At 34.6% G+C, this 22,748-nt stretch overlaps 1 protein-coding gene across 1 annotated transcript in view; it reads left to right on the forward strand.

The window, feature by feature from the left end:
* Positions 1-22,748, forward strand: part of C5 (complement C5) — a 73,781-nt gene that overhangs the window by 17,145 nt on the left and 33,888 nt on the right. Inside the window, exons 8-22 of the mRNA XM_016155932.2 lie at positions 1,263-1,377; positions 3,027-3,153; positions 5,250-5,365; positions 7,093-7,278; positions 8,534-8,737; positions 10,036-10,245; positions 10,365-10,514; positions 10,975-11,104; positions 12,086-12,148; positions 13,249-13,446; positions 16,557-16,647; positions 18,099-18,172; positions 18,932-19,071; positions 20,158-20,382; positions 21,567-21,627. Coding sequence (XP_016011418.2) covers positions 1,263-1,377; positions 3,027-3,153; positions 5,250-5,365; positions 7,093-7,278; positions 8,534-8,737; positions 10,036-10,245; positions 10,365-10,514; positions 10,975-11,104; positions 12,086-12,148; positions 13,249-13,446; positions 16,557-16,647; positions 18,099-18,172; positions 18,932-19,071; positions 20,158-20,382; positions 21,567-21,627 — 2,090 coding nt within the window. The remainder of the gene's footprint in view (positions 1-1,262; positions 1,378-3,026; positions 3,154-5,249; positions 5,366-7,092; positions 7,279-8,533; positions 8,738-10,035; positions 10,246-10,364; positions 10,515-10,974; positions 11,105-12,085; positions 12,149-13,248; positions 13,447-16,556; positions 16,648-18,098; positions 18,173-18,931; positions 19,072-20,157; positions 20,383-21,566; positions 21,628-22,748) is intronic.

Consider the following 22,748-nt stretch of genomic DNA (forward strand, 5'->3'; position numbering starts at 1 on the left):
AGTGGTGCATAACTACTTCAAGACTTAATGTCTTAAAACCATGACCTTTTATGAGTCAGCTAGGCATTTCTGCTGATCTGGGCTAGGCTGATCTCAGCTTGGCTCCTCCATGTGTCTTCAGTTATTTGCAGGTCAGCTGGGGGCTGCCTGGTCTAGGGAGGTCTTACTCACATGTCTGGAAGTTGGCTTGCAGTTTACTAAAGCTAAAAGGTTGACTGGACCACGTATATCTCTTGTCATCCAGCAGTCTAGCCTGCAGCAGTAGCAACACTCAGAGAGAGACTATGGAAGCATGAAAGTCCTCTGGAGGCCTGGGCTTGGGACTGGCACATCATTACTTTCACCACATTCTTTTGTCCAAAGCAAGTTACAAGACCAGCTCAGAAGAAATAGACTCCCTTCACACCCTTTGCATGCAAGAAGCTGCAAAGATGGTGGATATATGGGAAGTGGAGAATTGGGGTTAGTTTTGCAAGAAATCTAACACAAAAGTTAAATTATTTAAAAATGGCAATATAATTATAGTTATTAATGATAATAACCAATTTACATAACTATACATGTTGGGAACTTTTTGAAACACTTTGTATATATTAGCTCATAGATGCTATTCCTATTTCCATATTACAAATCAAAAAATGAGGTACATAAATGTTCAGTAATTTGCCCAAGATTTCATAGCTAGTAAGTCACATAACCTGTCTAGTTCCATAGTCCATGCCCTCAAATGCTACCTTATGCTGCCTTTCTTACTAAAATTATTTTTTTTAATGGAGATACTTTATTCAAACTATGAATAAGGAAAGTTACCTCTTGCTACAATATTATTTGCTACACAGAAAGTTTCCTTTGTTCTTACTTTAATTCTAAACTAAAAAGGAAATACACATTTAGAATAATAAAAAAAAAACATCTCATACAACAGTAAGGTTGGACATGCTGCTTTTAAAGTTATAAAAAAAAATAAGGAGCAGCTCCCCACTGACATCAAATCATTGAGTAAGGAACGCATCCTGTAGAGAAGGGCCCCAGATCTGAGTCTTTGGATCTCCCCAAGACCAGTTTTTTCATCCAGCACATAGTAATAAAATTCGTACTTCAGCTTTATTGTTGTAGCTCTTTGAGGATGAAATGTAATGGTGGGTGGAAGACACTTTAAAGTGTATCAAGTGCTTTATGTAATTTCAAATTGATACTCTTATCTGAATTGTATAATTATAACCTTGTTTACAAAGCAATCTTGTGGTATTATTGTTTAACAGATATTTTTATAATAAAGTTGTCACTGAGGCTGACGTTTATATTTCTTTTGGAATAAAAGAAGACATTAATGATGATCAGAAGGAAATGATGCAAAACGCATTGCAAAACACAATGGTAAGATGTTAAGACATGTTCACTCTTACCTAAAGCTACATCATGAATGCTAGAGATGGAAGGTTACTTCAACATCACCTAATCTGATCCCTCGTTTTATGTAGGTGTGGAAATGAAAGCTGAAGATCCTCCATTGGCTTCTCATTGTCCTTAGGATAATGTTCACTTTTCTTTGACATCAGCCCCTTTCACCAGCCTATTTCATGCCATTTCCCTCTCTCCCCAACTTTGCACTAGCTACTCTAGTTTCCCAAACTTACCCTAGTCTCTTTTGCCTCCAGATCTGTGCAATGCTGCTCCTTCTGCCTGAGAGTACCCTTGCCCTTTGTCCCCTCCTGCCTCTTTTTTTGCCCCCTCCTTCCTCTTTTTTGCCCAGCTAATTCCTCCGAGTTCTTTAAATCTCAACATTGACATGCTTTCTCTCAGAAGTTTCTCTGAATCTTCTCAGCTAGCTTAACTACCCCTGCCAGGTACTCCCTTAGGCCTTGAGCAGAGTGTATTTGACACTTTACTGCAGTAGTTCTGAACCAGGGGTTATTTTTACCCCTAAATGGACATTTGGCAATGTCCAGAGACATTTGTGGTTGTCACAACTGGGGAAGAGGGTGCTACTGGTGCTTAGTGGGAAGAGAACAGGGATGCTGCTAAACTCTCACAATGCACAGAGCAGTGCCCTATGATAAAATATTTTCTTGTCCAAAATGTCAATAGTGCTGAGATTAAGAAACTTTTTTTTTATTGTAATGGTTTACTTACTTCTCTATATTTTCTACACCAAACTCTTTGTGGGTCTAAATCATTTCCATTATGTGCTTAGAGTCAGCATGGTTCCTGGCAAATAGGAGGTACTACTTTATAAATATATGAGTGAATGAATTCATGAAGAAGAGACTAGTGGTTGCTGGTGCTTATATTAGAGTCCTGGTCCCTTTTTCGTTGGTTAGTGTTTTTTTACATTATACTATACATGATAAGGGCTCATGTTATTCTACTCACTGTTTGCATATTCATATGATTTGCAATGTCAGTTACTTAGCATCTGCTTTTTCAAAAGACAGTTTTATTTACTCAAGATATAAATTAGATGTCTCTTTTTAATCCAAGATTCTATGCTAGACACTGAAATTTGAAATAAATAAGACAAAACTCCCTGGCTTCAAGTCATTCAATTTAAAAAGAATAATAAGGCAAAAATCTATTTTACTGTTGTGCTTAATAATTCAGTTATATAATATGACCCCATATCCCTTTACCCACTGTATGTTTTTAAATTAATGTTTCAATATATAAGCAGCAAAGCACAAATTAAATATCATTAAACCCAAAAAACTGTTAGTTAAGAGCAAAAGTAAGCTGAGGACATGGATGGTGACTCAGGAACTGGAAGAAGACATCTTTGTAAATCAGTACAAAAAAAGACTCATTGAATCAAATGATATTTAAGACTCTTCTGTGTCTATAATTTTATAAAATAGATTAGAAAATAGTATTCTGGTCTTAATTGTGGATCCAGTCATTCACTTTACTAGTGATGATAAACCATCCTCTGACATTTGTTTTAGATTGAGAGGCTAGTAAAAGCAGATATTGTTAGTTTTTCCTTATAAGTTTTTCTCTAAAATAAATCTTTCATTTTCTCCTTTTAAAAGTTGATAAATGGAATCGCTAAAGTCACATTTAACTCTGAAACAGCAGTTAAAGAATTGTCCTACAGCAGTCTAGAAGAGTTAAACAACAAGTACCTTTATATTGGTGTAACAGTGATAGAGTCTACAGGTAAGTTTCTTTTTTCTTTTCTGTTTTTTTTTTTTAACTTTATCTTGGGGAATATTTAGACAACATATTAAAGGTATAAATAATTCCTATAATTCTTTCGTGTTTTATTTTTTTCATAATTAAATTTTCCTTTATATGTCATTAAAAACTAGAATTAGAGCACATAGCTCTGTCACTGTCTGGTCATTGGGTCCCCATTGCCTCAACTGCAAAAACAGAGTAACACCTGCCCAGCTGATATCCCAAGTGGCTCTGCAGGCTCTCTGGCTTGAACATCTGGCACCCCGAGGTTCTTGCCTGGTGCAAAAAAAATGATCAAAATGAAATTATGTATGTAAAAATGTTTGACAAATTTCTATGCAGATGAAAGTAATTATTATTATCATTGTTTTAGTCTCCTTATCTGTGCAATAATGAAGTTGAAGCAAATGCCTCCTAAAACCTTTTTCAGCTATAATATTCAGGAATTCCATCTAAAACTGGAGGCAATAATGTTTCTAAAATGGGTACAATAATAGTATACACTTCATAGGGTTGTGGTGAAGATTGAAGAGCCGATATATGCAAAGCATTTAAAACAGTACCTGTCACTTAGTGAGGACCATTAAGTACTAGCCCTCCTCTTCCTTCTCCTCTTCCTTCTTGGGTCTACCTACTACTTTCTTAGTATCCTTAAAAATTTGTATAATGCTCTCAACCCCACTCCAGTGGTTTAATAGCTATTAATTATTATTCCAAATTAGGTCACATTACTCTGGTATGTCTTGATTACTAATGTTATTTATATTTTTTCAGGTTTATATTGAACACCCAACTACCTTGAACAAATAATTTAACCACACTGAATCTATTTTTTTTTTTCTGTAAAATTAAAGTTAAACCAGATGATCTCTAAGGCCCCTTCCATTTCTTTATATTTGTCCTTCTAGGGTAGCAGAATAAAGAATGGAGGTAATTATCCAATTATTGAGCGCTTTGTATCTGTCAGATGCTCAATAGATGTTGGAGAATAATGATGAGTTTATACTGCTTGCCCTGGCTGTTGTTTTTGATGTTATTTTAATGTTTTTTATTTTTACTTTGTCTCAATTTATTTCAAATAAATTTAGTTTAATCAATATTTAAGGGATATTCATAGAGTGTTGCTAAACATACAGGCTTCCAAATATGAATAATGTAAAATCCCAACACTCAAGTGGCTTACAAACTAGCATCAGCTATAACATAAGTAAACAAAGAATTCTGTTACAAAAAGAAATTCCATGTGTACTTTAAGCAAGTAGTTAATGTGTTTGACCTTCAGAGGAAAGTGAGCTTCTAGATGATTTTTGAGCAATCAGGAGTGGTGTCCTGAAGAGGATCAGTTCTGCAGGACACAGGGTTTTGAGGTAGGGATGGTAGACAGGGTGAAGTGGGGCACCCTCCATAGAGGGGACATATTAAGGGTAGAAAGTGAAACTTGATCTTTGAGAATAGCAGATTATCTAGTTAGCTGAAATATATAGGGGGTATTAGGGATATAATATTAGAAAGGAGTTTGAGGCACTAGAGCTTTGTATGTTATTCTTAATAGTTATACTTAAGTTTTAGTTGGAGGATAACACTGTTGGGCTCTTGCCAGTGGATTCTCACAGTTCTCTATACCTCAAGCACTCTTTTCCATCTTTCTCTCCATTTCTCTCCATATTCCTGCACTCTAATGGTAACCCCCCCTGTAAGGTTCAGTCTGTGGCTTACCCTTTCCTTCTCTCTTTAATCCTTTGTACATACTCAACTGAAACTCAGACCACTGAAAAAATGTGGGGTCCCTTCTCCGCATTCTTCCTCAATCCAGTCCTATAGCTCTAGTTCTACATGGGGCATCTCTACGTACAGCCTTATGCATAAGGGTTTGGGAACTCCTGAGGTTTAAATACTTCTCTACATTGCCCCTCTGAACCAAGACCCACATCCTACTTACTATTGGTAAATGAATGGGTACAGGAAGGGAGTGAATGAAGGAATAAGCCTGTGGAGACATATCAAGATAAAATATATCCCCATCCAGATTAGTATCCTTCTTAAGAAGGTCAACATGATCCTTGTCATTCCTTTAGGTGGATTTTCTGAAGAGGCAGAAGTTCCTGGCATCAAATACCTCCTCTCTCCCTACAAACTGAATTTGGTTGCTACTCCTCTTTTCTTGAAGCCTGGAATTCCATATTCTATCAAGGTAGATTAAGGGAGGGGGGTGAAGACTGTCTTTTTCTGTTTACAGAAAACATTTGGAAGGGTGGCGAATGGGAAAGATTCTAGAGAAGCAAATCATGGAGGAAACTCATTCTATAACAGCTGCCCCTCCTCTGCATGCAGATAGGGGTAAGGAACTGCAGGCCAGCTTCAGCCTTAGGGCAAGTGTCAGTATTTAGTAAGATAGCCCCTGTTAGGCATTCCCTAAATAAGCATTGCATTGAATTATATGTAAATAGAACCCCATTAGTCTATAGCTCAAAAAAATTCTAACATTTAAAATTATTTGGTGACATGTTCCTAAAAAGCCTTAAGATAGAGATATCATTCTTTGACTATAAACCCCTTTCTTTCACTATTTTTTACATCCTGTCTGTCTCTGAGTTTGCATCTCTGTATTCTTCACTCTGTATTCTCTTTGTGCATGACTGACTCTGTCTGATTTTTATCTCTCTGTATTGTTCTCCTTTCTTTCTATCTTGACTCCCAATTTCTGACTCCTTTCCTGTCTTTTTTGCCTCCTCCTTCTCATTTAATGTTTTCTCTCCTTTCTCCACTTTTCTTCTTTTAAAAACTAATAGTATGAAGTTAAAACATTCATTTGACTTTTATTAAATTTTATTAAAATTAATATAATATATTTTATTATATATAATGTCATATTTTAAGTGGAAAATTTTGTTCCTTGTCCTTAATTTAGAAAGCTAGAGCAGAATTTTTTTATTCTTTGAAAATGTGCTGCTTTTAAAAATCAACTTTAGTGTAATTAAAATGTTTTACTTATTACTTAGTATGAGTCACTGGCTTTTTAGAGAAAAAATATTTACCAAACACAAAGCAAGTTTTAGACATGCTTGGAGCTTCTCAATACATATAATTATCAATATATAATAATTATCAATATATAGTAATTATCAGTAGGGGTAGTCTCTCCTCCTACCCTCAATTTTTATCTATTTTCAGGGCCACAAAATGGTTAATGTGGAAGCCTTTTTTTTTCTCTAGCCACATGAACTACTCACTTAATAGTCTTCTCTCTCAGCAAATAATGTTTAAGTTCCTAATCTCAAGTAAAAAATGAATAAGTTAATAATGCACATTAATGACTGCAGCATGCATATGTATGATAATATATTACAGATAATATATAGTAATGTATAATAAGATATCATAAAATATAATACTATTGTATCGAATGTAATATTTATGTTATTTTAAAATCTTTTATATTTCATATCACATAAAAATAAAACAATATAAAATATACCTTTGTAGAAATTATATATAATCATATGCATGGTGGTGAAAGGTAGAAGTTAAAAAAAAAAGGGATACATTTATTTTTTCTCATATCCAAAAGAATCATTCCCTGAAGCGACTGTCTCATTTTGTCTCATTTTCACCTTTATTTAGTCCTAAACCAACTGAAGAAACACAGAAGTTAAATAATAGAGCACCTTTTCACATCCACTTGGCATGCTTAACAGAATATTTATGTTCTGAGTCTGCTTGGTATACAGGAGAATTTATTCAAAAATGATTTAACTAAATAGAATTAAACCTTTCTATAAGCTGAGAACACATTTCTTTTACTGAATTTAACATGAATTATTTATACTCTGGTGGGAGGAAGAAAAATTATTTCTGAATTGTTATCCTTGAAACAAATGCCGAGCTGTTGAATTGCATTTGGACTGTTCCAACAAACAGGCGCAGGTTAAGGATTCACTTGATGAAGTGATAGGTGGGATATCAGTGACTCTGAGTGCACAAACGGTCGATGAAAACCAAGAGATAACTGACTTAGAGGTGAAGGAAAGTGTAACAGGTTCCAACGATGGAGTAGCTTTGTTTGTGGTCAATCTCCCATCTGGAATAACGGCGCTGGAATTTACGGTGAGCTGAATTCTGTTAAATTTTTTAGGACAATGTGTACTTTTGACTGTATATTTTGACTAGTATGCAGAACAGATGCAGCAGATTTTATCCATGGATCCACTGAACAGTTCCATAATTTTGCATAAAAAAACAAATACTAGAGGCAATCTGCTAATCCATTGAGTAGTCCTTGAGGAAGATAAATCAATCACTTTTTTATTTGGGAATTAATTATTTTCTCTTACATTGGTAAGCCTATGTTAGAATCTAGAAGCTCCAGACTAGATACAGCGGTGGAAGTCAGTGGTAGGAATATTCTCTCCCCTTACCCTCAATTGTTTTGTCTTTTCAGGGCCACAAAAAGGTTAGCTGTGGAAGGCTCCCTTTTTTTCTCACCGCATGAACCACTCTACCTTAGAGCTCATTTAATAATCTTCTCTTCTAGCAAATATTGTTTAAGTTCCCAAACCCAAGTAAAAAATGAATAAGTTAATGACTATGGCAGCACGTTGATGACTATAGCATGTATACATTCACTATCATCTACTGAGCACTTAAGAAGTGCTGAGCATTGCGCTAAGAGCTGTATGTAGATCACATTTAATGCCCACTTAATCAGCTCTGTGAGTTACTTAATATTATTATTGCCATTTTGCAGCTGAGAAAACAGAGGCTTCAAACGTCTGTTGTGATTAATTAAATAACTTATCTATTAATAAATGGAGGCACTGGCATGTAAACCAATGCATATCTCACTCCAGAGCATGAACTACTAACCTCTTTGCTGTCAAAGGTGGATATCGCTGACAAGATATCATTTCTACTCCACCCTGTGTTTATAAGCACTCTGCTGTGCCACAGTTTCACAATGAAACTGGGCCAGAGAATCTCTGTGATGTCCATTCACAACCTCCCCACCAAGTCCCCCAATTCCTGCCATCCCAACCTATAGGAAAAAGAGTCTCCAACTTGCCATTACATTTCAGGAAGGGTATCAATATTTGTTCCAGGAGCATCTTTCTCTCTTCACTTCACCAGACTTTCCCACCACAGCGCATAATCCCATATTATCCTAATGATTGTCCAAAGTCTTAGCAAAGTTACTTAATACCACAGATTACAAACGTTGGAGTAATGGAGGGTTATTTTCTTCAGCAATTGGTAGTGTGAAATTTAGAAATTTATAAAGCAAAAAAAAGGAATGTAAAAGGTATATTTTACAGAAAACATTTCTTCACAGTCCACATGTCTTCTCTGAAATTTTCCATTTCAGGTCAAGACCAATGATCCAGATCTTCCAGATGAAAATCAGGCCAGCAAAGATTACAGAGCAGTAGCATATTTATCTCTCAGCCAAAGTTACCTTTATATTGACTGGACTGGAAACTATAAACCTTTTCTTGTGGGAGAACATCTGAATATTATTGTTACCCCCAAAAGTCCATATATTGACAAAATAGCTCACTATAATTACTTGGTAAGTATGATAATAATTGATTTACACCTATCTATTCCCCCACCTGGAACATTTTCCTTTGCTTATAGAGAAGCATTAGAATAACCCGTTGTATTTGCTTTCACAAAGCATTTCAAGAACATCGTCTAATTTGATAATCAGTTTTTCAAAAACCTTAGAAATAGGGCATGATTTTCATGACCATTTTACAGATAAGGAAACTGAGAGACAGAGAGGTTAAAAGACTTGTCATGCTCACTCAGCCTGGAAAGGAAGATTTTGATTTGAACTGGGAACCTTTGACTCCTTGTCTGATCTCCTTTCACCAAAGAGAACTGACTGACTACTCCATGGAGAGAATCTGATTAAATTCTCACATTACCTCTGCTCTAAATTGTGGCCAAAGATCTCATGCTTAGGCCTATTTAAAATATGAGCATTTCACTAGCATAAAAGGAGGACCCAAATCCTGTTTCTTGAAATTTGAATCGTATCGTACCTGCTCCAATTCTACTGTTCAGCAACATCCCTTATTACATCACATATATTAAACAGAGGTGGTCAGTCAAGCCTGTTGGTGAAACCTAGGAAAGAACATGTGAAGAATGTTAAGGGCTTCTTGACATTTGTCAAAGAAATGGAATGAATTATTCCAACGGGCAGGCCGAACAGGTGGTAATGTATTTTTCAACGTTTTTACAGAGAAATCGACCAATTAATGAGGACCGTAGAACACATTGACTGATGAAGGATTAGGGAACCTTTCTGGAAACTGTGCCAAACCCTGCTATTTACTGTATGTAGTCTTGTTCTCTAAGGATAACTTAAGGCACTTTGAGGACATTTTGACTTTATGTAATTAAAAAAAAAAAAAAATCTATGCCTCCAATTTAAAACCTAATCTCTGGCTTTAAAATTTAATTCCCAAGTCAGATGCACTCTACTCACCCATCTATTTTTTTAAATTAGTAAAACAAAGGAGATTTTAGTGACAGTGTGATGACTTTAAACAGATTTGGGGTCAAATTTTAGCTCTCTGTTTTCCTAGTTATATGATTTTGAACTAAACTCTGTAAGACTTTTTGTTAATTCCTCAGCCTCAATCCCTTCATCTGCACAATGGAAATAATATTCTTATCCTACCGGTTATTATGAGAATTAAAAGATTTAAAGTATATATAAAAATTTCTGGCACGTAGTAGGCCCATACATGTTAACTTTCTTTTCCTTTAACATAGTTTCTACTCTAGCTCCAAGCTCCATCCTGAAGCAAAAGTTTTGTTTTTATAGTTATTATTGCTGCCACTCTTTATTTTTAGATTATATCCAAGGGCAAAATTGTTCACTTTGGCACAAGGGAGAAACTTCCAGATTCCACTTATCAAAGTATAAACATTCCAGTGACACAGAACATGGTTCCTTCAGCCCGTCTCCTGGTCTATTACATCGTCACAGGAGAGCAGACAGCAGAATTAGTGTCTGACTCAGTCTGGTTAAATGTTGAAGAAAAATGTGGCAACCAGCTCCAGGTAAGCCACAAATAATGTCGTAATCGAATTTTCTTCTGAATAAAGGAAACTGTATACGCAGCTATCCATGAAGTTTTGTCTCCCACAAATGATCTTTTCTTTTTCAAATGACCTTTTAGGTTTCTCTGTCTCCAAGTGCAGATACATATTCTCCAGGCGAACATGTATCTCTTAATATGGCAAGTGAGTCGGAGTCCTGGGTGGCTTTAACAGCAGTGGACAGTGCTCTATATGGAGTCCAAAGGAAAACCAAGAAGCCTCTGGAAAGAGTTAAGTAGTGTATGGCATTCATCACTAGTGGCTCTGTGCAGTGCTCACAAATTGTGGCCTCCAGGGTAGATTATATGGGAAGAATTAACAGAAGACTAGTCCTTTCCTATGATCTAAGCCCATAATTTAATAGTCATCCTCATGTTAGTCCCCAATGCATAGGTCCATCATTTCTTGTTCCTCCAATTGTAGATAAAGTTAAGCACTTAAAAAATGAACGATCATGATAGCAATTACATTCATAGAGCAAAAGTGCCATTATTAGGAGGGTTTGAGGATTTGGGAGGGTTTTGGGGAGGAGGCTTTATAGTAGCAGTACAAGAGACTTTAGCCATTTGATAATAAGCAGCCTGTGTGTTTCATAAGCTTGTTATAATCATGAAACAACTCATTCCTTTAGTTCTTTAGAGGAATGATTTATACATCTGAACAGAATCAACATTTTGCTTTTCTGGACAGGTATTTCAAACTTTAGAGAAGAATGACCTGGGATGTGGGGCAGGTGGTGGCCTCAACAATGCAGATGTATTCCGCTTGGCTGGACTCACCTTCCTTACCAATGCGAATGCAGATGACACCCAAGAAAATGGTAAAACACTCATAATTTTTCATTTATTCTTCAAGTTGATTACTGAAATTTACATCAATCGTTTGCCTTTCAGGCCTCATTTTTGTTTGTCCTCCAGATAGAATGACATGACTATGTAACACCCCTGTATAATATATATTTCATTAGCCTCTAATATAAAGTACACATTCTTTAGTGTAGTACTCAAAGCCTCTCCAGCACTTCTCCCCAACTCTCTCCAACTATTTCTCATCCTACTCTACCTTACATTATGTTTAAGCTGTATACAATCAAGTATGGTCCTTGGGTGGTACTATGCTATTTTATATCTTTGGGCCTATCCTCATCAGAACTACTTTCCCTTTTATTAGCCTGGAGAAGCTACTGTTAAGAATTATCTCCTCTATGGGGCTTCTTCCCCACATAGAATTGATCATTCCCTTCTTCTTTACTAGGGAGAATATTATAGAGACTAGCTCTATTTATAAGTAATATAATAGCAGAGCATTATTGCACATTCTTATACTTAATAATATGTCTTATCTCAGCCACTGCACTGTGAGCTCTCTGAGGGCAAGGACCACATCATAATCATCATCTTTCTATGGTTTTAAAATTGTTCATAGGTATACTCGATACTATTATTGGTAATAATATAGCACAAAGAACAAATAATAAAAATAGCACACCCAACAAATATTTTGTTCACATTAAATATTTAACTAGTTATCTGTAATCAGTGGATCAGAAAGGTTGCAGGATTCAAAACCAAACTCAGATCAAACTATATGACACTAGATCGTGAGCTCCTCTAAGATAATACAAGTCATAGTAAGATGTATATTGCACATGGCCTGCCTGAAAGCAGGCTCTCAATTGTTGAATGAATGATTTGTGAATGTTTTAATATGTAATTTCATGGAATTTTCTCTTTCTTTGAGAATTCATCTCTTTTTTTCATTCATCTCTGTCTTTATCTTTTTTTTTTTTTTTTTTGAACAGATGAAACTTGTAAAGAAATTCTCAGGCCAAAAAGATCGCTACGTGAGAAAATAGAAGAACAAGGTATTCTAAAAGTTATATGTGATCGTAGAAAGATTATGATCTATCACTCAACAGCTGGAGAAAATTAAAAATTACTAATTTTCCCTAATTCAGATTGAATAGGCAAAAAGGAAGATATGTATAGACATCTAGCTCACCTCTCAGAAAAATTAATCCAAATCTAATAGTTCATTCGCTATAACTTTATTCTGAGAAAAATAAGCATTTATTATTTCTATTTCTAAAATCTAAAGGTTAATATTTATTTGTCACAAATATTTTCTCTCTATAAACTTTAGCAATTAAAATCATATTCTTCCATTTTATTCTGAAAAAAAAAATCCATGATTTGATAAACTTAGGGGTATACCTAGAAATCTATTTCTTCTATTTCATATGATTAATAGTTAATAGTATTTTGGATTACTCTTTGGGAACTAAGTCTAATAGAAATTATTTTAAAATGGTTATTTAAATGGAAATATGATAATTGGCAATGTCATTACAGAAAGAACATTGAACTAAGAGTCAGTGACCTCAGTTCAAGTAATAATTACACTTATAATAATGTAAAAATTCCTTCCATTTGTATATGAGTTATTTTAATTCTAACTTTTTTTCTAAGTTCTAATGATTTGAAAAAGAGAGATACATTAAGTTGTATATTTACAATGAAGAATGAGGCCACTGGTGAAGGTCCACAAACAAAATCATGTAAGAAATGTTTGTAAAACATAGGATATTTAGCTTAAAGAAGGAAATACTTGTATAGTGATGGTAGCTATCTTCAAATACTTGAGGGCTTCTCGGAATGTTAACTCATTTTAGTCAAAGGGTGCCAAATTCGAGTGGCTAATTTCAAGAGTTAGTATTTAGCATAGTTGCAGAAAGCACTTTTAACTATTTAGCGTGAATCAGAATGGACTACCTCCTGAGGCCACATTCATTCTCTTCACTCCTAGAGGAGTTCCAAAGGGAGGCTGGTTAGCCAACTAGCCATGACTGTTGTGGAGAGAGGGACCACAAGGCAGTAGAAACTGAAGAGTATCCTTTGAGATCTCTCCTACACCTGAGGTGTCAGGACTCTCTATTCAAGGGCACTTTTGTTATTACCATTTCAGTTGCTAAATACAAATATGCAAAGTTGAAGAAATGTTGTTATGATGGAGCCAATCGTAATGATGATGAAAGTTGTGAGGAGCGAGCTGCCCGGATTACAGTAGGCCCAAAATGCGTCACAGCTTTCAAGGAATGCTGTGCCATCGCAAACAAGCACCGTTCTGAAGAGACTCAAAAGGATATCCGGTTGGGAAGGCTACGTAAGTTTGATATTTTCTATAAGAATTCTGCTCAATATGGGGAATTTTGTGTAATTTTATGCTAAGATAGGCAGTTATCATGCTCTATTTAAAATTGAACATAGAAAAGGTAACTTGTAAATGCCCATAAGAAAAAAATCTGTTATCATCTTTGGGATCAAAAGAGGTATATATAGATAGTATAGAGGGGGGTACACTTATCCATAGTCAAGACTCAAGGCATTCTAGAAACTTGAATGATTGCTTATCCTCTTGGAGTCGCAACTGTCTCATTTTTAAAGCAAGAATCTTGGGCCATAAATCTCCAGTATGCCTTTGAGTTCTAAAATTCTATGGTTCTATAATATAATGACCATTAAAAATTTTATTTATACCTATACTAACTAAATATAGCGAAAGATTTCTAAATCTAGCTTGAGCCTAAGTATATTTAAATAAAAGTTGAAATCTTATCTTAGTTTCAAGCACAATATTTATTTTCAGAATTTATAGAACTCTCGTTAACATATTTTCAGAACATTAATATGTTTTAGGACTTTTGTATCATTTATATATAGTCAAAACAAAACAGACAGAATACAGCTCCTGTTTTATAATCTGATTGATTTACTTAATAGTTTATCTTAAACATCATCCATTTAAACGGATATATTTCTGCAAACATAATTTTTGACTAGCTAGTTATCAAAACCATGTTATTAGATATATTTAGGTTATTTTCAGAATTTTGCTTATTACAGGCAGCATTTTCATGAACGATCTAGTATGCATATTTTTCATTGTCCAATTTCTTCAACTATAATCATTTGGTTTGGTTTCAGCTACATGTAATTCAATCTCTGCAGCTTCTCTCTTATACTCTGCTCTTCATTCTAGAGCCTCCCAAAAACTCCCATGCATGCTCCTGCTACAATCCCACATGGGCTCTTCTCTCTGCCCTGATTCCTGTATACTGTCTCCAGACAGTAAACCTGAACCACTTTAGGATTTACCTAATCTCCCTTCTCTTAGGGATCAGAGTCCTGAGTCACTTATGCTCTAGTGTCTGAAAACTGTTTTATATGCTGTGTCAGAAGGATAACCCCAGCCCATAATTAGTTCATCTTAGACGGGAGCAGAAGCTCTGTCTATTTTTATTAAAGGAAATACAAATAAATTTCTGAGCTAAGGCAGAGAGAATCACATAAATCTACTTATTTTATAATACAAACAAAATTGTTGTAATGATAAAAATGCAAATGACTTTATAGACTGATTAGTTAGTATCTTGTATAATCTCAGGAACACTAAAGATTTAGCAATTTAAAAAATCATTAAAGATATTTTTTCTGTGAATTTGATTTTTTAATATTTATTTTTTTATTAAGTTTATTGGGGTAACATTGGTTAATGTGATTATATAATTTTCTTTTGTACATTATCATTTGACATCTGTATATTCTTTGGTGTGTTTACCACCCAAAGTCCAGTTTCCTTCAGCTACCATATATTTGATCCCGTGTACCCACCTCTCCCTCACCCACCCCTCTATATTTGACTCCCTTTACCCCATCTACCTCCCTCTTCCTCCCCCACCCCACTAGTAACTACTTCTCTATAGTCCTCTGGTAACCACTTTAGTCCATGTCCATGAGTCTCTGTTTGTTTGTCCTGTTCATTTGTTGCTTTTAGGTTTATATCCCACATATAAGTGATATCATGTGATTTTCAACTTTTTCTGTCTGGCTTATTTCACTTAGCATAATTATCTTGAGGTTCATCCATGTTGTCGCAAGCGGCAGTATTTTCATCTCTTCTTATGGCTGAGTAATATTCCATTGTATATATGTACCGCAGCTTCTTTAGCCAATTATCTATCATAAGACACTTCAGTTGCTTCCATGTCCTGGCCCCTGTGAATAATGCTGCTATGAACATTGGCGTGCAAATATCTTTTCAGATTTGAGTTTTCAAGTCTTTGGGAGTAAATACCCAGTAGAGGGATTGTTGGATCGTATGGTAGATCAATTCTTAGTTTTTTGAGGAAACTCTATACTGTTTTCCATAGTGGTTGTACCAATTTTCAGTCCCACCAGCAGTGTATAAGGGTTCCTTTTTCTCTATATCCTCTCCAACATTTGTTATTACTTGTCCTGTTGATTATAGCTATTCTAACAGGTGTGAGATAGTATCTCATCATGGCTTTGATTTGCATTTCCCTAATAGCTATTGATATTGAGCATCTTTTCATATAGTTGTTGGCCATTTGTATGTCCTCTAGAGAGAAGTGTCTGTTCAGGCCCTCTGCCTATTTTTCGATTGGATCATTTGTTTTTTTGTTGTTATTAAGTCGTATGAATTTTTTTTATATTTTGGATATTAGGCCCTTATCAGAGGCATTGCTTGCAAATATATTTTCCCATTCAGATGGTTGTCTCTTTACCTTGTCGATGATTCCTTTTGCTGAGCAGAAGCTTTTTAGTTTGATGTAGTCCCATTCATTTATTTTAGCTTTTACTTCCCTTGCTTTTGAGGTCAAATTCATAAAATCTTCTTTAAGTCCAAGGTCCTTGAATTTAGTTCCTATGTTTTCTTCCATGCATTTTATTGTTTCAGGTCTTAAATTTAGGTCCTTAATCCATTTTGAGTTAATTTTGGTGTGTGGTGAAAGACAACAGTCTAGTTTCATTCTTTTGCAGGTGGCTTTCCAGTTTTCCCAGCACCATTTATTGACGAGGCTTTCCTTTCTCCACTGTATGTTTTTGGCTTTTTTTTTTTTGTCAAAAATTATTTGCCCATATAAATATGGGTTTATTTCTAGATTTTCGATTCCATTCCACTGGTCCGTGTGTCTGTTTTGCTGCCAATATCATGCTGTTTGGATTACTGCCGCTTTGTAGGATAATTTGAAGTTGGGCAGAGTGATGCCTCCAGCCTCGTTTAAAGATATTTTTATGCTTTGTTTTGTCAATGTGATTAGTGGAAAAATTTTAATAGTTCTATTTTGAAATCACTAAAATTGTTTCATTGACCTTTCTGAAATGCTTGTTGTAGATTAATGTCCATATTTTAAAATTTGTCTCTAAGTAAAATTAATGTTGTTTTTCCACAAATAAACTTTTCCCTCCCAGATATAAAGACCCTGTTACCAGTAACCAAGCCAGAAATAAGGAGCTATTTTCCAGAAAGCTGGCTATGGGAAGTTCATCATGTCCCCAGAAGGTATTATACTTCTTTGATATTCCTCTTAAAAATGTGAGAAAATGCAAATATTATGGCCAAAAGTCTGGAGACTACCCATTTTCCAATAGTTTATTTAAGAATTAAGATGATAATACCACTTGACCATATTTTGTGTTTTACTTTTTTTTTTTAATGTGTGCTTTGCTCTAGTAATTGGTCCCAGGACAGAATTAACTCTTACAGAAGAATTCTATTCCATTTATTTAATTTTATTTCACTTCAGTAAGCATTTACTGAGCACAACTATATACTGTACACTGTATTAAAAAGGTATTTTCATCCTGAAATATCTGTACTATGAAACAAAAGTTGATTAATAAGAAGAAGGTTCTCTTTTTTTCTTTAAATTCCTTTATTCAACACATGTTTATGGAATGCCTATCCTATACCAAACACTGAAAACAGTGTTGAACAGTGCCAAGTCCCTGAGCATCACCCTTCCTTGGGGTGCTCAGAGCACTGACTTTCCAAAGGCAGTCAAAGCACTGAGTCCCAAGCCCGGCATCAGTCTTCTGATGGGTCTCTTGTTCCCTCTAATCCTTCCTTCAGTGTTGTCATTTCAGCTGACACTGCCCCTTGGCCAGCACTTCCTCTGGTAAGCCTCCCCATCACTGTCCGCATCCCTACTAGTGACTGGATAAATTACTCCTCCCAATTAACCCTGTTGCATGTGTCATAGTATTATAATGACCTATTTACCTGCCCATCTTTAACATTAAAATGTAAATCCTCCAGGGCAAGGACTAAATTCAGGTTACTGTCCTATATCTAGGACCTGGTATAGAGTCTGGTTTGTAGAGGCATTAAAATAAACATGTTGAATCAATGCACACTGTCTCTAAATTTTTTTTAATGCTTTATTGATAAAGTTATTACAGTGTATTGAAATTTATTTACTTAACTATTTTTTCCATTAAACTATGAACTGCTTGAGAGCAGATCTACATCTTCCAAGTGCTGTATACTCAGTACTTTATGCTATGCCTGACACAAAGTTGGTGGAAAATAGCTGCTTGTCGAATGAAATAAATAACTATATAAGCTTAATCTTAATCAGAAATTTTTAGTTATGTTTACTTTGTTATCAGCAATGTTAAGATGCATTACTTTGCTTCCCTGTTTTAGAACACATTACACAATGAACAATTTTTCTGTTTTGTATGTTTTTAATTTATAATATTTCAACGGCATCCCTCTGATTGCATTTTTATCATACAAGTGAAATAGCTAAAAATGTAAAACAAGTAGGAAAGTTATTAAATATATTTTTCTTGCTTGATTTTTCCTTAATAAATGATGTGATTTTGTTTTGCTATGATTTTTTTTCTTTCTTCAAAAGTAGTATGAATCAAAAATTCTGTTAATGAATGATGTCCAGTTGAGTTAATCAATGTTTCACTGTATTTAAATATCAACATCTTAACTTTCAGAAACCAGTTGAAGTTTGTGCTACCTGATTCTCTAACTACCTGGGAAATTCAAGGTGTTGGCATTTCAAATAGTGGTAAGCAAGTTTAAACTGTTATACTCATTTAAGGAGTGATTCAATTACCAAAATGTAGTTTTGTTGTTGTTGTTATTTTTTATTTACTTTATCCAGGACTTAAGGGGTAACATTTTTTAAAATATTCTTTTTAACATATGACAAAAAGACTCAGATATGCCCACATCTTTGATCATATAGATTTCTTCTTTTACTCTTCTGTCAGCCATTGTTTTATAAATGCTGATGCCAAATCCTCATTTTTCTTCATTTTTCTCAATGACTGTGTGCTTGAGTAGAAGAGTTAGAAACAAATGTATGACTTTCTCTCATAGGCTAATGTCCTTATGTGGTGATTTAGTGCAGATACTTATAAATAACTTCAGGATTGGTTTTGTTTGTTGGTTTCCTATTTTTTATTTTTACAAAATCTTAGTTTCTACAATCAAAATTTTATACCTTTTAAGTGGAGCCACTAATGAATATCTAAAAAGAGATTGGAGCTTCAGTTGAAAAACTCATGCCTTGAATAAAATTCAATATTTGTTGAACAAGTGAGGTTTTTCTGTTAACACCAATAATTATTGAAAGAAAGATCGATGAATAGAAAATTCAAGGACACAGGGTGACAGTGATGAGCAAAACATAATCTAATTTTTTTCTTGAAGCCAAGTAAATCAGAAATTTTTAGTTATGTTTACTTCGAGATATTTTAATATTAATAAAGTATTATAGAAATTCCCTAATATGTTTGTACTTTGCTTTTACGTTGGACTGAAGGTATATGTGTTTCTGATGCTGTCAAGGCAAGGGTGTTCAAAGATGTGTTCCTGGAAATGAATATCCCATATTCTGTTGTACGAGGAGAACAGGTCCAGTTGAAAGGAACTGTTTACAACTATCGGATATCTGGGATGGGGGTAAGTAGACATTTTTGGTATGTTTAAGTAAATGGGAAAAAAAGAAGAATTTTCTAACTTACTGAGAATTCTATTCATGGAATTAACACATACACACACACACACACAAATAAAAACTCAACTCATTTCAGCAATGTAAATATGACACAATATGACACAATAGTCTTCTTTAACTCCTGCCTCATCCACCCTGGTTGTTTGTGTTTCCTAAGGAGAGAAAGCACTTCATGTTTTTGAGAAATTACTCAATATTAGTTGTTGAATGTTGGCACTCTTTCTTGTTTCCCTGATGAATTTTTTTTCTGTATATTCTAGATTTATTCTTTTGGGCATAGTTTGCAATTCTGTCAATTCACTTGATTTTGGAGGGGAGATGAAAAATATTCATTCACTATTTGAGCCAGAAGTTAGTAGCTAGATTATTGTCCTTACTACAAAGATGGGGAAATGGAGAGTGGAAGACGTTTTGCTTGCAACCTGCTCTTGTCACACAGTAAAAAGGAGAGGAAAGGTTTGAACCAAGGTCTTTCTGGAGCCAGAGCATAGTTATAAAATTGGGTATAAGTGGGAAGTTAAGAGGTAAGACTGGAAAATTCAGTCAAGGACATACTGGGCAGGACCTTGAATGCTGAAAGATGAAGTTTTCAACCTTTCATAAAACCATTTGTTGAATACCAAAGACTGAGCTAAAAGATAGAAAGATGAATAAGGCACACAGAATGCCTGAGCCTTGGGCTCCCACCTGTCTAAAATACAGACGAAGAGATAGTGTTAAAAATGCTATCACAACATGAACAAAGAATTTCAGTAGCTCCACACCTGATTCAGCAGGTAGCAGTGTAAGGAAGGTAGGACATTTCTGAGCAGTGTTGAGCTTTCTAGACATCCCTTCACATTGCTAAACTCTGAAGCAACTTGTGTATGTGTTTTAGAAGATCTGAAATGAGCTTTCTCCTCTGCCTTAGAATCTAATGGATTATTTAACACTGTAAAATTATCAGAAGAGAGTTTGTGTCCAGACAGTCACAGCATGCTTTTCTTATCATAAAGTGTTTTGATATAATTGTTCACTGGTGACCTTTTCAGTTCTGTGTTAAAATGTTTCCTGTGGAGGGAATCTGTTCATCAGGAAGCCCAGCCACTGCCCATCAGAGAAGCCCCTCCAAATGTCAGCCCCAGAGAGTAGAGGGCTCCTCCAGTCAGTTGGTGACTTTTACCGTGCTTCCTCTGGAAATCGGCCTCCACAACATCAGCTTTTCATTGGACACTTCTATGGGAAAGGAAATCTTAGTGAAAACATTACGAGTGGTGGTAAGAAAAACATGAGTTTTCTGGTTCTTCTAAAATCAATTCGTCCATTCTGAAAAAAAGTTATCAGCAACTTATGCTTAAGCGATTCCAAAAGAAACAGAGAAAGTGATAGCATTAATGTAACAAAATGTCAACATTTGGGGAAATCTGGGTGGAGGTTATCTCAGATTTTTTTTGTACTATTCATGTAACTTTTCTTTAAGTCTCAAATTATATTTTAAAAATTTAAAAAAACAATACTTGTTTATTATAGAAAATATAGAATACTGAAAAACTACAGAGAAGAAAATTAAAGTCACCAATAAAACTCATGTCCAGAGATACCTAATTTTAACAATTTGGTGTATAGCCTTCCAGATTTTCTTCCCCAAACACATTTAGAAATTGTGTTCTTGAAATCTATGTGGCAGACATTATGCTAGGCACTAGAGATGCAACAATAAAAAAGACATAGCTCGTGCATTTATAGTTTAACATTTATGGTCTAGAAAAACTTTCATTTTATAAATGAGTAAATAGGCCAAAAAAAGAAAACTATCACTTATTAAGTACTATTTACCCATACAATCTGTTGAGTGTCTTCATGATATCTTATTAAGATTCTTGCCAAGAGTCACATGGCTAGTTAATGATAGAACTGGGTCTTTCTAGGTCTTCATTCTCTGAGTTCTGTTTTCAGCCTTGAAATTTACTTTAGTAAACATGTACTGACTTATTTCGTGCAAGGCTAGTTTTATGCATCCTTGCATGGCGGTTCCATGTACAGGCTCTAGAGCCAGGCTGCCTGGGTTTGAATCCTGGCTCTACCACTTTCTAGCAGTGTGTCATTTGGATAAGTTTCTTGATCTCTCTGTATATCAGTTTCCTTATCTGTCAAATAAGAGAAATAATAGCACCTACTTTGCAGTGTATTTTTGAGGTTAAATGAGCAAATACATACAAAGCACTTAGGTCAGCTGCCTGGCTTATAATAACTTATATTTAACTGTTTGCTCTGATTATTATGTAAATAGCCAGAAAATCTTATTCTTGCATGCATACATTTAAGTATTTTAACATATTTTGCCTTCTCAAAAAAAAAAAAAAGGAATTTTTAATTGGAAAAGTGGCCAAGTTGATTTAAGAATTTAAGTCATTTAGATTTAATTATGTTCTTAACTGAATGTTGTCTGACTTTATTTTAGCCAGAAGGTGTCAAAAAGGAAAGTTATGCTGGTATTACTCTGGATCCAAAGGGTATTTATGGTAGGCAAAATAATTTCGTATTTTATATATTGTCTTTTGCTCTAGAAATTAAAGTGTATATGTAACCTGAAACACTATTTTTCAAAGTGCTTATAGTCTAGAATCATAAATGTCCACTTTTTAGTTCACTGCCATTCTTGATAGCATATATTATATTATAATCTGGATGGGTTTAGAACAAAGAAAAATAATTTCATTAGTTTTAAATGCAAAGCATTGAAATAGTAATAAATAGATGACTTACTTTATATATTTGTCATTTTTATCATCACAATAATAATTACAATATTTTTATTGAACCACCAGTCCAAAGAACACATAAGAAAAAGTAATTTACATACTTATATCACATGCATTATTTGAAAACACAATAATGCCGATTAATCACTTTACGTTCCTCATTGTTCCTGCTTCTCTGCTTTTCCGTAAGTTGAGATATTCTGAATCTTCTCCAAGTTAGAATTTTACAAATATTTGAGTAATTAATCAAGGCCTAAATATATTGTCTCTTTATGCAATTTAAAATGTGCTCAGTAAATAATTCTTTCAACAAGAAGGACAGACTTCGTAGTTCTTACTAAGGGGTTAAAATTTACCTTACTGTTGCATTGAATCATTTTTCTTTTTTTTTTAGTGATATAGCAATGGGGATAAAAAAAAGTTTACTTATAAATCAAGACCACTATACTCAGAGTACCATTTCCTCTGAGAGTACAAAGAATTAAGACCTTAACATTTTAAATTAGCTGAGTGTCATAAACTGAATAAGGATGATGCCAATAGAGTAACAAAAGAAAAAAAATCTATCATATATATATATGTGTGTGTGTGTGTGTATATATATATATATATATATATATATATATATATATATATATATCTGTACACTAGTTTTTCTCTAATTTGATGTTCATGCAGACCTCCTCCCAGCCTACCCACTGTGGGGGATCTGTGGGAAGAGATATCACAAGTTCTGAGGGTTTAGGCCTCATGCAGTTACATCATGCCCCAGAACCACTGCACCCTTTGGCTTCTCCTTTTCACCCTGTGCCTCCCATGCTAACATTATTGCATTTGAAACAGCCCTGTCTGGATATATCCGAGGTATGAACATCAGGACC

Source organism: Rousettus aegyptiacus, unplaced genomic scaffold, assembly GCF_014176215.1.
Source record: "Rousettus aegyptiacus isolate mRouAeg1 unplaced genomic scaffold, mRouAeg1.p scaffold_m13_p_3, whole genome shotgun sequence".
NCBI lineage: Eukaryota > Metazoa > Chordata > Mammalia > Chiroptera > Pteropodidae > Rousettus > Rousettus aegyptiacus.